General features: G+C 49.7%; 1 protein-coding gene across 1 annotated transcript; it reads left to right on the top strand.

Moving 5' to 3' along the window:
• Window positions 1-6: 6 nt before the first annotated feature.
• Window positions 7-13302, top strand: HBEGF (heparin-binding EGF-like growth factor). Its single transcript, XM_011965044.1, has 6 exons — window positions 7-220; window positions 418-591; window positions 3673-3850; window positions 10422-10577; window positions 11381-11471; window positions 11850-13302. The coding sequence occupies exons 1-5, from the start codon at window positions 175-177 to the stop codon at window positions 11451-11453; spliced, it is 627 nt and encodes a 208-aa protein (XP_011820434.1). The 5' UTR covers window positions 7-174; the 3' UTR covers window positions 11454-11471; window positions 11850-13302.
• Window positions 13303-13672: the final 370 nt, after the last annotated feature.

The raw sequence follows: 13672 nt of genomic DNA, 5'->3' as shown, positions 1-13672 counted from the left end.
ACTCAACAAGAGCGAGCTGCGCCGGGGTCCCGGCCAGGCTTGCACGCAGAAGCCGGCGGCAGACGGTGCCCAGCGGAATCTCCTGAGTCCCACCGCCCAGCTCCGGTGCCAGCGCCCAGTGGCCGCCGCTTCGAAAGTGATTGGTGCCTCGCCGCCTCCTCTCGGTGCGGGACCATGAAGCTGCTGCCGTCGGTGGTGCTGAAGCTCCTTCTGGCTGCAGGTAAGAGGGCTGCGACGCCCCTGGAGATCGGGGGGATGGGGGCGCTGTGCTGGGGGCATGGGGGAAGGTCGCCGCAGCGCACCCGGCACGGGCCACTTGGTGGGGCCCTTGCGCTCTGGCGGACCGGCGTCGGCATCGGTGCGTGTTGGTCGGGGGTCTGGGCGGGTGTCTGATGCGGCCTGGCCCCTCGCTCACAGTTCTTTCGGCACTGGTGACTGGCGAGAGCCTGGAGCAGCTTCGGAGAGGGCTAGCTGCTGGAACCAGCAACCTGGACCCTTCCACTGGATCCACGGACCAGCTGCTACGCCTAGGAGGCGGCCGGGATCGGAAAGTCCGTGACTTGCAAGAGGCAGATCTGGACCTTTTGAGAGGTGGGTGTGGAGGCCGCCCATCCTCGGACCCGGGTGGGTTGTTGAAGAATAAGCAGATCCAAGATTCTTGCTGTTTGGGCAATACTGCGGGTTGAGAGTATTCATGGAGAACCTCGGGGAAAAGCTGATCGGCCTGAAGGGCACTGGGGGATCCTGGAATATAGGATCCCCTGTTGTCATTGCCTCCCCTGCTGGGTTGCCGCCCTTCTGGGTACTTTGGGGCAAACTGAAACAGGCAAGTTGTCTGGGGTCCTTACGTGCTTCTTAGGTAAGCTGAGTGATAGGAACAAGGAATGGTTGAGATGCTTTCCCTAGAGCTACTATGTAAAAATGGGCGCCAGTTCTAATTCCCTCATCAAATGACTATTGTATATAAAATAGAGGTAACAGATGCGGAGATGCCCAGACACTTCTATAGAAAGTGTGCAGTGTTAGCCTCCTCCATCCACCTGTCTCCAGTTTGGGGAAACAGAGAGGAATGAGGAGCTCTTGGCTGCCCTAGGTGAGGCTGTGAATGGTGAACGCTGGGCCTCTAGGGGGCTGTATTAAAATGCTGGGTATCTCTGAATGCTACCGGAAACCTGCAGGCTTACTGAGCACCTTGCTTTCCTGAGGCGACTCCAAATGGGGAGGGCTGTGTAGAATCCTCCAACCAGCCTCTTTGGCTGTAGCCAAGCACAGGCACAGGGCAGAGTCCAGAGCCTGCCAGCTCTCCTGCCTCCAGACCTGAGGAGATTATCCAGGGTAGAGCAAGGACTCAGCACTGTACCCCGGAATGACTATATTTGGTTGGACAGATGCCCACCTGTTCTAGCTCAACCTGCTCCCCAGCTGCCCTTCTCCCTCCTTCCCAGGAGCTTCCCTTGGGTATTCTCTCTACTTTGTATAAATCAAACACATGCTCCAAAACTGAGCCTAGGCTCCCATACTTCATCCTCTCCCAGCGGCCCTCTGGGGTTGCCCATGGCCTGAACAGCCTGGATTCTCCTGGCCCTCTCCTCCTAGGCTGGGCAGGGCTGGGCTGTGACTCACCCCACCCCCACCCCCCACCCACATGGCTGCTCCTCATACCTCTGCAGACCTGACTCACTGCTCCCTGTCCATGGCTGGAGCCTGGCTGTCACCCTGCACCTTCTCCCTCCCCTTTCTGATTGGCTTGGCCCCCCTGCCTTACTCTCCCCGAAGCTCTGGTCACTGGGTTCCTCTGACCACCTATATCGTCTTCTGAGCTCTGAGGGGGCGTGGGACTGGATGAGAGGAAATGAAGGACTGTGGGGCTGCTGGCACCTACTTCTCTTTCTTTCCTTCTCTTGGCTTTACAGGGCAAAGACTACTTTTCAGGTCTGGGGATCCTACCACCTAAAATAAATGACTGCTACCATTTATTAAATTCCTACTGTGTTCTACGCACTTGATATGTTATCCTGGCTAATGTAACACTTATTGCAACCTTTTGAGATAGTTACTCTTGCTATCCACATTTTACTGAGAACCTGAGGTTCAGAGAGGTTAAGTGACTTGCCCACGGTCATATAACTGAAATTGGAGCACAGATCTATGGACTTCAGAGCCCATTCATGCCTGGATCAGCATCTCAGGTGCTCCAGACTTGTGAGAGGGAGGAGATGGGGGTGTGTGAAGCAGCTTGGTGTGGTGAGGAAGGACATTGGAGGAAGTCCAGAGACCACAGTTCTAATCCCAATCCTGCATAACATTGAGTAAGTCACTCTGCCTGCCATGATTTTTTTTTTTTGGAAACATAGTCTCACTCTGTCACCCAGGCTGGAATTCTATGGCATGATCTCAGCTCACTGCAATCTCTGCCTCCCGGGTTCAAGTGATTCTCCTGCCTCAGCCTCCCGAGTAGCTGCGATTACAGGCACACACTACCATGCCCAGCTAATTTTTGTATTTTTAGTAGAGATGAGATTTTGCCATGTTGGCAAGGCTGATCTCGAACTCCTGACCTCAGGTGATCCACCACCTCAGCCTCCCAAAGTGTTGGGATTACAGGCGTGAGCCACCGTTCCTGGCCACATGGTATTCTTTGAAGGCCCTCTAGCTTGAAACTCTAAGTCTCTAGTCTAATGTGTCATGCTCACCCTTCTGCTAGACACATGGCTGTAGCCATGGATATGGGCACCTTTTTCCTGATGAGGGATAAGAGGGTGGGACTGGGCTGATGGGCATAGTCCATGGTCAATCCCAGCTGGATGTCTGGGTGTTTTTCCCCCGGTCTCTCTGAAGCATGGAAAGAAGGGGGGAGTCATCATTGTTCCAGTTCCTTCTGGACAGTTCCTTACTTTCCATTTTTCTATCCTTTGTACACCCTGTACCCCCCAACCCAGAGAGCCATAAACAGGACATTGGGGGTTAAATATGAATGAATCTTTGAGAAAGTGGGTGAGCTATAAAGGGCGTGCAGGTTAAATATTTTGCTTGAAGTTGAAAAAGCAAGGCTGTGACCAGGACTGGCCTGCTTGCTGTTCCTGAGCCAGGCTCTGCCCTGGGCTCATGGTACTAAGGGGTGCCCCGGAGGAGACCACCTGAACACATGGACACTGTTCTTGTTTTAGGAGCCCTCCAACCCCAAAACCTCCAAGTACTTTCTCTGGAAGCAATTTTTGTGTGTGACACTGTCTTTTTGCAAGTGGGTCACTGAGTACAGCATCAGGAAATGAGGCTGATTGAAGGCCAAAATAGAACGAAGCCGGTGTGGGGGAGTAGGAGATGGAGGTGTAAGGTGGACAGTGGGGTGGAGGTGGAGTTGGTAGAATTGCCCAGTGAGCTGCAGTTACTCAACAAAAGCATTCTGAGAATGAGGCTCTTACACTGAGACTGTGAAATGCCTTCCTTGGGACCCACCCTAGCTTCTACTTCCTACTGAGGTTCCCTCTTTCTGGTGGTTCTGCCCAATCTTTCTGCTCTTCCTTCTGCCTCTTGGGAGGCACTGAGCTAAGGGACCTTCCCAGATCTTTGACTTCAGGTGGGATCAAAGAATATATACTCCTTTCAAGCACTATGCTCTTCTGATTTTCTTCCCAAAGAGTCAGACTTTAACAGGGTGCTTTTCTCCTACAGTCACTTTATCCTCCAAGCCACAAGCACTGGCCACACCAAGCAAGGAGGAGCACGGGAAAAGAAAGAAGAAAGGCAAGGGACTAGGGAAGAAGAGGGACCCATGTCTTCGGAAATACAAGGACTTCTGCATCCACGGAGAATGCAAATATGTGAAGGAGCTCCGGGCTCCCTCCTGCATGTAAGTGCCCCTTCCCCAGGGCTGAATCTCACCAGCACACTTTGTCAGCCACGTGGCTGTTCCTCGTTGTCACTGTTCCTTGAATTCATAATTTCACCCAGTTTCTTCTCAACCTCTGGACGGAAGTTGGGAGGAGGGGAAATATATTTTTAGTCAGCGGAAGCCCCCTCCCCCCTATAGGATGCAATTTCCTGTGGTATGGTTTTGTGACGTGCTTTAATCCTTAGGGACATTTCCTGCTTGCCCAGAAATGAGCATGTGGCTAGGACAGCTGGCACCTGAAGGCAGGCCCTTCATTCTTGCCTGATGCCCTACTCTGGGAGGGAGAAGCCAGTAGGAAACATGGCAGAGTGGGCTTCCTGGGCAGAGTAGAGCTCCTGAGGGACGGTAGGAGGTGCATTTGGATGCATGTTGTATAGGTATGTGTATATTTGGGTTTATGTGCATGTGAGTGTGCAAATGTGGGTTGACTGTAAGGCATGGCAGGACTGTACAGAGAGAGATCATCATGGTGGCAGGTTGAGGCCTCTCTTTCTTCTACCTTACCCCAGCAAGGGCCAGGAGGTGGGGGACATGGAGAGTACTGGCCTTTGGCCATGGTGTGGGAGAACAATTCCTTTGTGCAGGGTTCACAGGAAATGGAACCTGACCCAGCAGGCATCAGCCCCCGGTCAGGCAACATCACCCCTTCCCTGGGTAGGTGTGTGGGCGGAGGGGCTCTGGGTTCCTTAGCCTCTCTCCTAAGCCAAACCCAGCAAACGGCTGCCTTGGCAACCCCTCAGGGATGACAGCACTGCCATGCTCTCTGGCAGGCATAATGTTGCCACTGTGCCTGAGGCCAATACCCTGCGTCAGGCTGCAAACATCCGTTCCCTTCCCTGTGGGGAGGCAGGCTCTGAGGGCCTTAGGGGGAGACTCTGGACAGGGCCAAGAGACTATTGTGTGTACACTGCCTCCAGCCTGTCAAGAAGGCGGCGTGCCTGCAATCCCTTCTACTGGTGATTGGTGCAGATCCCTTGGCTTTTTAAAGCTTCCTTGTTTTGTCTGATCACACATAGCAGAGTTGCCCTGTATTTGGCAGTTGGCAGACAGACCCATCACTGCCCACCATGTCCACAGTCACTTGTGCATCCTTTCCTATAACATCCTTGTCAGGAGCTTGGTATTAGAAGGCATTCTTTAAGAGTGGCATAGAAAGCCCCCATATATCCTTCCCAAGGTCTTGGGACAGGGCAGGAAATGTTCGTCTTAAATTTGTAAAATGGCATCGTTAGTACAGGGTGAAGAAGGTGACTCAAGTAGTCAAGGTGGATTGAGGCCAGGAATCTATCTATACCAGATTGGTCCTGGGCATTTTGGTGGATGCATGTGGGGCTTGCACTGTGTGGTTGAGAGGCTGTATAAGGCTGCCTTCCTGGAGAGCTGGACTCGGCTGACCACCTAAACCCAGAGAACCTGATATGGGTGCCCGGCCACCTTCCCAATGGTCCCTAGGGATAGTGATAACTATAATGATGTCATCTCTCCTTTGTCCCAGAGTTTCAGTGTTTATATATAATATGAGTTGAGCCCAGGTATGTTAAGCTCCTATTTAGTGGCAGACACTACTTTAGGAGCTGGAGAGATATAGTTTCCTGGGATTTTTCAAAAGCCCCCTGCTGAGTAGGCAGGACTTGGTACCTCTACTTGAAAGATGATGAAACTGGAGCCAGAAAATAGGAAGTAATTTGCCTGAGGTCAATAGCTAAATAAGTAGATGGAAACAAGACAGTGTCTCAGGTACCTGACTCCTAGTCCAGCATACTTTTCATGCCCTCAGGCTGCACTGGGTGTTGGCTTTCATCTTTCTTTCTTGTATCTGTCCTTATCGAATTGGAGCAGCATTTTATAAAGGGCAGAGGGCAGTTGTTGTCCTAGAGGTCTCTTATTCTTTGACTAGCCTAAGAGCACAGCAATCTGATTTGAAAACTTTACATTAGCTTCCTGGGCAGAATTTTCTTTTTCTTTTTTCTTTTCCTTTTTTTTTTTTTTTTGAGACAGAGTCTCACTCTGTCTCCCATGCTGGGGTGCAGTGGTGCGATCTCGGCTCACTGCAACCTCTGCCTCCTGGGTTCAAGCAATTCTCCTGCTTCAGCCTCCTAAGTGACTGGGACTACAGGCACCTGTCACCATGCCCAATTAATAATTTTTATATTTTTAATAGAGACGTGGTTTTGCCATGTTGGCCAGGCTGGTCTTGAACTCCTGACCTCAGGTGATCCACCTGTCTCAACCTCCCAAAGTGTGGGATTATAGGCATGAGCCACCATACCTGGCCCGTTTTTTTTTTTTTGAGATGAAGTCTCACTCTGTCACCCAGGCTGGAGTGCAGTGGCTCAATCTCGGCTCACTGCAACCTCCGCCTCCCAGATTAAAGTGATTCTCCTGCCTCAGCCTCCTGAGCAGCTGGTATTACACGCACACGCCCCCACATCTGGCTAATTTTTAAATTTTTGTGGAGATAGGGTTTCACTATGTTGGCCAGGCTGGTCTTGAACTCCTGGCCTCAAGTAATCCACCTGCCTTGGCCTCCCAAAGTTCTGGGATTACAGGTGTGAGCCACCACTTCCTAGGCAGATTTTCAGGGGGTTGATTGCATGTCTGGGAGGGCCCCGTACTGCCTCCTGCCCTTGCTACTCAGGACAAAAAGCAGCAAGAAGACAGAAATCCTGGTTTGGGGGAATGTGACGTCTGTGCACCTTCATCCGGGGATTTTTGTGGCTCTTCTTTGACTCCAGACCCAGGAACCACTAGCTCAGGTGTGTCCAGGCTGCTGTGGTGAGACTGAGGCTACCTGGCTTCCTAAACTAGCCCTCTGCAGCCACCATGAACAGGAAAACCCTTTTTGTGTCACCAGCCAAAAGTTGCCCTCAAAGAGTAGTTTCTCCTGGACATGGTGGCTCACACCTGTAACCCAGCACTTTGGGAGGCCGAAGCAGGTGAATCACCTGAGGTCAGGAGTTCGAGACCAGCCTGGCCAACATAGCGAAACCCCGTCTCTACTAAAAATACAAAAATTAGCTGGGCGTGGTGGCGGGTGCCTGTAATCTCAGCTACTAGGGAGGCTGAGGCAGGAGAATCTCTCGAACTCAGGAGGCGGAGGAGGTTGCAGTGAGCCGAGATCACGCCATTGCACTAGAGCCTGGGCAACAAGAGCAAAACTCCGTCTCAAAAAAAAAAAAAGAAAAAAAAAAAGAGTAGTTTCCTGGGATTCCTGACTGGTTGCTGACCCAGAAATTGGCTGCAGAGTTTCCTGTGGCTGGAGGAATCCTGGGGACACTTGGGCTGAGGAGGACTCAGAGCTGGAGGAGAGACAGGCTATGGGGCTCTGCTTGGCCTCACTGCCCAGGTGCTAAGAAGGACTGGCGATCCCGCTTCTCTTGGCTCCATCTGACTTGGGTACCCCATTCCTCAGGCCATGGGCAGTAACCTCTGGAGTCTGATTATGTAAAAACTCACACAATGTGGGTCTTGGCCTTTATTAACCCCTTTCATTTGTATTACCTCATTTTATGTTTTCACAATACTCTAGTGAAGTAGGTATTTCTTATCTCTGTATTTTACATGAGGAAACCAATGTTTAGAAAGGTAACGTGACTTGCCCAAAATTACCTGGCTAGAAATAGCAGCAGAACCAGTCTGGAACTCATGTACTCTGAGTCTCCTCCATCCAGACGTGTCCCCTCCACCTCCTGGGGTAAAGGTGGAGAACTCCAGATTGGAAGATGTCTCTAGATCCTAGAGGGTTCTTGCATCTGTTGTAATACAAGTTCTGGAATGGGTCACAGACATGGGTGGTAAGAATGTGTCCTAGTCTGATGGGTGGCTGGCTCTGGACAAGACACAAAATTTTGCTCCTACCCTGGGATGCTTGGAATGTACTCATTCCCCCTCCCTCTCTGGGGAAGCCAGGAGTTGTCTGCAAAGGGAGGGGGAGGTAGGTAATATTAGGATGTTTGCATTATTATCCTTTTGACTCAGGGTGGGGGTGGAGGGATTATGTAACTGAATTGCCGGACTCTGAGGCCAAACTTTATTTCCATCTTCTGAGTAACTACCTGTGGAGTTTGAGTGATGGACTGGAAGTGAAAAACAGATTCAACTTCAGCTTCCCTCCTCCCAGGAAAGCAAAGTCTCTGAAGTTATCCAGACTGCTGGGTTGAATCCTGGCTCTACCAGTCACTAGCTTTGTAACCCTGGGCGAGGTATTTAACAAAAGCTAAGCCTCAGTCCATCTTTAAAATGGGGCTAGTAACTCCTCCTTCACAGAGATGGCTTTAAATGAAATAATCCTTGTAAAGCAGTTAGCACAAAGTACTTGGCTCATGGTAAGCCTTCAATGATTGCTAGTTATTATTCTTTATTATTCAAGTTGTGAGTAATAAATTATAATAACATAGTCAGAGAGAAGGGTCAGACTGCCCCCCAGGAGCCTATCGGATATGCTTTCTTGGAGTTACCTGCAGTGTTCTGCATTGGTCAGAGTGGAAGGAATGATGAATTTGGATTCTGCCAAGACTTGTTCCTAGTCTTAGCCCTGCTGCTTCCTAGCTGTGCAACTTTTGGTGAATCACTTAATTTCTCTGACCCTTAATCTTAGCTTTTCCATCTGTAAAATGGGGTTGTACCTGCATACCAGAATGTTAGGAGGCTCAGTTGAGCTGGTAGATAAGGCTAGTGGCTTGTGAATGATAAACTGCTGTGCACAAGTGATTTTCCAGGGGTGCCTCTGCAAGTGTCCTCCATGTCCTGGCAGGATAGGGGTTGCTTTTATGCCTACATGGGCTGATGGGACAGACACATGGAGAGGCTGGGCAAGGAACTGTGGACTGTGCTGTGGGTATAGTGGGCCTGACTTACATTAATCCTGCAATGAGGTGGTTTCTCAAAGTACCCAGGAGGAACTAGGGCAGGGAGAGGCACAGGGCAGGAAGGCAAGAATGCGGTGCCACCCAGCCTGGCCCCTCTGCAACTGCTGGTTGTGGACAAATCTGTCTCTTGGAGCTTCCCTGGTGCTCTGTCCGCAGGAAGAAGGGATTCCTTGTTCTGAGGCACCAGAGAGAACACCTCCTTCCCAGAGAAGGCACAGCTCAGAAAAGAGGGCCACCAGGTTCTTGGTGCTTCCTTCAGCAGCTGGTGATCCAAAGTCCCCAGACATACAGTGCCACTGTGCCCCCTGCCTGGAGGGTAGGCACTTGTCAGGTGTGAGTGGGCAGCACACTGAGCTCAGAGTCAGTCTACAGCTACATCTTAGTTTCTGCCTTGCTGTGTGACTGTGGGAAAACTACTCCACCCTTCTGTAAAATGGGGCTCCTACCTACATCAAAGGATCTCTGGGATGCTCAGATAAAGGAAAGGATGTGAATGTTCTTCTTCAACTGTAAGCACATCTGGGTCTTTCTAAGAGCTTCAAGGAAATGCTTTGTGTTAGAAAAGGCAGTTGCCAGCTGAGTACGGTGGCTCACGCCTGTAATCCCTGCACATTGGGAGGCCGAGGCGGGTGGATCACCTGAGGTCAGAAATTTGAGACCACCCTAGTTAACATGGTGAAACTCCATCTCTACTAAAAAATTACAAAAATTAGCTGGGTGTGGTGGTGGGCACCTGTTATCCCAGCTACTCGGGAGGCTGAGTCAGGAGAATCACTTGAATCCAGGAGGTGGAGGTTGCAGCGAGCCAAGATTGCACCATTGCCCTCCAGCCTGGGTGACAGAGCAAGGCTCTGTCTTAAAAAAAGAAAAAGAAAAAGAAAAGGCAGTTGCCATGTGATTTATTTCTTGAGTGAGAAGAGCCAAGGGATTGTTTCTGACATTCTTCCATGCTCTGGCAGGGCAGCTGGGCAGAAAGATGTTACTTGATTTGTTTGGTTTGTCCTGTGATGAAAGAGGCCTGGTAGCTCAGCGTTCAGAGGCCAAAGGCCAGAGTTGAGCTCCCAAGTTGGGCCCTGCACCAAGGGGGAGCTGGAGTTAAATGAAGGAAACTTGAGAAAAACGACTCCTGGCAGAGGCACAGGGCCTATTAATAGGCTGGGCAGCGGTGGAGAGGGACTGGATGCTGGAAGCACAATGGGCAAGGCTGGGTTTATTTCTGGGTCAGAATGTTGAGGGGCCTCACTGGAGGGAGTGATACAAATCCCTGAATTCAGCCTACCAGCTCTTGTGCCCAAGCCCTCATAAGTGGTTTAACGCCTGAACACACATGTCAGAAATCAGCCACACGTGGAACATATCTAACTGAGGCCTTCAAGTCCTCCCTTGCTTTTTCCGTGCCTGGAACAGGATTCTGAGCCCAGAGAACCAGAGGAAATGGAAAAGCAGAGGGTGTCAAGTGAGGGAGGAATGCTATAGAGCCTTCAGAGGCACTTTAAAGGGTTTTATACTAGAGGAGAAGGATGGAGGATGGGCAGGGATCATGGTCAGGGATTGACAGGCTGAGGGTATGAGGAATGGGGTTTGGCTTATGCAGGTGGGCCATTGCCGAGAGAGAGGCCAAAGCACTAACTCTATCTCCTTCTTGTTTTTTCTTGAACTAGCTGCCACCCGGGTTACCATGGAGAGAGGTGTCATGGGCTGAGCCTCCCAGTGGAAAATCGCTTATATACCTATGACCATACAACTATCCTGGCCGTGGTGGCCGTGGTGCTGTCATCTGTCTGTCTGCTGGTCATCGTGGGGCTTCTCATGTTTAGGTAAGTGTTGGAGTCCCCTGCAGACTGCTTCTGCAAATCACTCCCATTCTTCCTCCTCCTGGGCCCTCTCCTTCATGATCACATGCACTTCCTTCAATCTCTCCAAATTGTGGGCTAGCTCCGGGGTGTAGGTTCTCCAAAACCCTGGTATTTCTGGCATGACATGAGTCCCGTGTCTAGAGCCCAGGGTCAAATTTGCGAGGCCATAGCAGGTTCTGCTCCTCACAGGAGTTCTTTTCCTGCCTCTGTGACCCAACTACCCACTCATGGAGTCACTTTGTCACACATTTCTTTCTCCTAGCTGTTCTTTGATGGCATTAGTATGTGGTTTGGTAGTCAAGGTGTGGGTGGTGCTAGTGGTATATCCTTCCACTCCCGAGGCATCTGGACTTCAGGCGCTGCTTCTAATCCAGGTATGCTCTAGCTCAGGGGAGACCCACCAAGCATTCTATGCCTGTTTTCAAGCAGTGTAACTCATCTGTCTTGAGACCTGGAACAAATTACTGTCTTTCTGAGGATTGTAACCTTATAGTGATCGTAATCTTTGTCCACCTACCTCATAACGATGTTGTGAGGATCACATAAATGAGGTGAAAGCTCTTTGTAAATTGCATCCTGCTGTTAGAGACAGGAGTTCCTCAGGGCAGTTGGGCCTTTGACCAGAGGTTGGGCTGCCCTACTGTGTGTGGGCTTTTCCAAGTAGTGGAGGAAACCACCATGGCAGAGTTCTTTGGAAGGACCTGCTCTGGACCTATACTTAGTCATAGCAGACAGAGATTATTCACAAAACTTATCTTCCTCAGGTACCATAGGAGAGGTGGTTATGATGTGGAAAACGAAGAGAAAGTGAAGTTGGGCATGACTAATTCCCACTGAGAGAGACTTGTGCTCAAGGTAATGCTCCATCCTTTGCCCCATGACATGATTATCCTTTGTCCCCTTTCCTGGCTCTGCTTCAGTGGGCGCTGAATTTTTCATCGAGGGGTTGGGGGCCAGGCCACTGTGACATTAATATCCCATTGCAGAACTATTTTCAAAAAGACTCTAGTGCTTCACTTAAGGTAAAAGTTGCTAGAGAGACACCTAAGAGAGATGCCTGAGAAGACAGCTTCTCCCACCCTCATCCCCTCCCTTCCCTTCTCCTCCCCTCCCCTGGGAGACAGAGCGAAACCCTGTCTCAAAAAGTTTAAAAATAAAAAAGACTGGACCAGGAAAATCTTAAGACCTCTTTAGACTGGACCTGGCTTTAAATGCCTTCCTTTTGTGCTTTAGGAATCGGCTGGGGACTGCTACCTCTGAGAAGACACAAGGTGATTTCAGACTGCAGAGGGGAAAGACATCACATCTAGCCACAAAGACTCCTTCATCCCCAGTCGCCATCTAGGATTGGGCCTCCCATAATTGCTTTGCCAAAATACCAGAGCCTTCAAGTGCCAAACCGAGTATGTCTGATGGTATCTGGGTGAGAAGAAAGCAAAAGCAAGGGACCTTCATGCCCTTCTGATTCCCCTCCACCAAGCCCCACTTCCCCTTATAAGTTTGTTTAAGCACTTACTTCTGGATTAGAATGCCGGTTAAATTCCATATGCTCCAGGATCTTTGACTGAAAAAAAAAAAAAAGAAGAAGAAGAAGAAGAGGAAGAAGAAGGAGAGCAAGAAGGAAAGATTTGTGAACTGGAAGAAAGCAACAAAGATTGAGAAGCCATGTACTCAAGTATCACCAAGGGATCTGCCATTGGGACCCTCCAGCGCTGGATTTGATGAGTTAACTGTGAAATACCACAAGCCTGAGAACTGAATTTTGGGACTTCTACCCAGATGGAAAAATAACAACTATTTTTGTTGTTGTTTGTAAATGCCTCTTAAATTATATATTTATTTTATTCTATGTATGTTAATTTATTTAGTTTTTAACAATCTAACAATAATATTTCAAGTGCCTAGACTGTTACTTTGGCAATTTCCTGGCCCTCCACTCCTCATCCCCACAATCTGGCTCAGTGCCACCCACCCTTGCCACAAAGCTGGGATGGTTCTGTGACTCATCTGTAGTAATTTATTGTCTGTCTACATTTCTGCAGATCTTCCGTGGTCAGAGTGCCACCTGGGGAGTTCTGTATGGTCAGGATGTAGGGGTTAACTTGGTCAGAGCCACTCTATGAGTTGGACTGCAGTCTTGCCTAGGCGATTTTGTCTACCGTTTGTGTTTTGAAAGCCCAAGGTGCTGATATCAAAGTGTAACAGATATCAGTGTCTCCCCGTGTCCTCTCCCTGTCAAGTCTCAGAAGAGGTTGGGCTTCCATGCCTGTAGCTTTCCTGGTTCCTCACCCCCACGGCCCCAGGCCCACAGCGTGGGAACTCACTTTCCCTTGTGTCAAGACATTTCTCTAACTCCTGCCATTCTTCTGGTGCTACTCCATGCAGGGTTCAGTGCAGCAGAGGACAGTCTGGAGAAGGTATTAGCAAAGCAAAAGGCTGAGAAGGAACAGGGAACATTGGAGCTCACTGTTCTTGGTAACTGATTACCTGCCAGTTGCTACCGAGAAGGTTGGAGGTGGGGAAGGCTTTGTATAATCCCCCCCACCTCACCAAAACGACAAAGGTATGCTGTCATGGTCCTTTCTGGAAGTTTCTGGTGCCATTTCTGAACTGTTACAACTTGTATTTCCAAACCTGGTTCATATTTATACTTTGCAATCCAAATAAAGATAACCCTTGTTCCATATCCTTTCGTCTGTTTGTTTTAACTGGGAACTGGTTTAACTTAGTTATTTCCTAAGCCCTGACTTGGTGGTAGGCTCTATACCAGGCCTATTTATGTATACTACCACAATTCTGTAATGCAGGTACTATTACTGTCCCATTTTTCCAGAAGGGGAAACTGAGGCTCAAAGTGGTTGTGTAACTTGCCTGAGGATACACAGCTAGTAAATGACAGAGCTGGGACTAGTAGTCTGGCTCCAATTATTTTGTCTTGGTACTTATACCATGCTATCTCTGAGATAAGAAAGAACAGATCTTTCACACATGTTTAGCTGGCTGTAATCAGCGAAGACATCCACCCATTCAATCAACAGGTCCTGGACTCAGGACCT

Source organism: Mandrillus leucophaeus, unplaced genomic scaffold, assembly GCF_000951045.1.
Source record: "Mandrillus leucophaeus isolate KB7577 unplaced genomic scaffold, Mleu.le_1.0 Scaffold714, whole genome shotgun sequence".
Taxonomy (NCBI): Eukaryota; Metazoa; Chordata; class Mammalia; order Primates; family Cercopithecidae; genus Mandrillus; species Mandrillus leucophaeus.
This window is presented reverse-complemented; position numbering and strand designations above follow the sequence as displayed.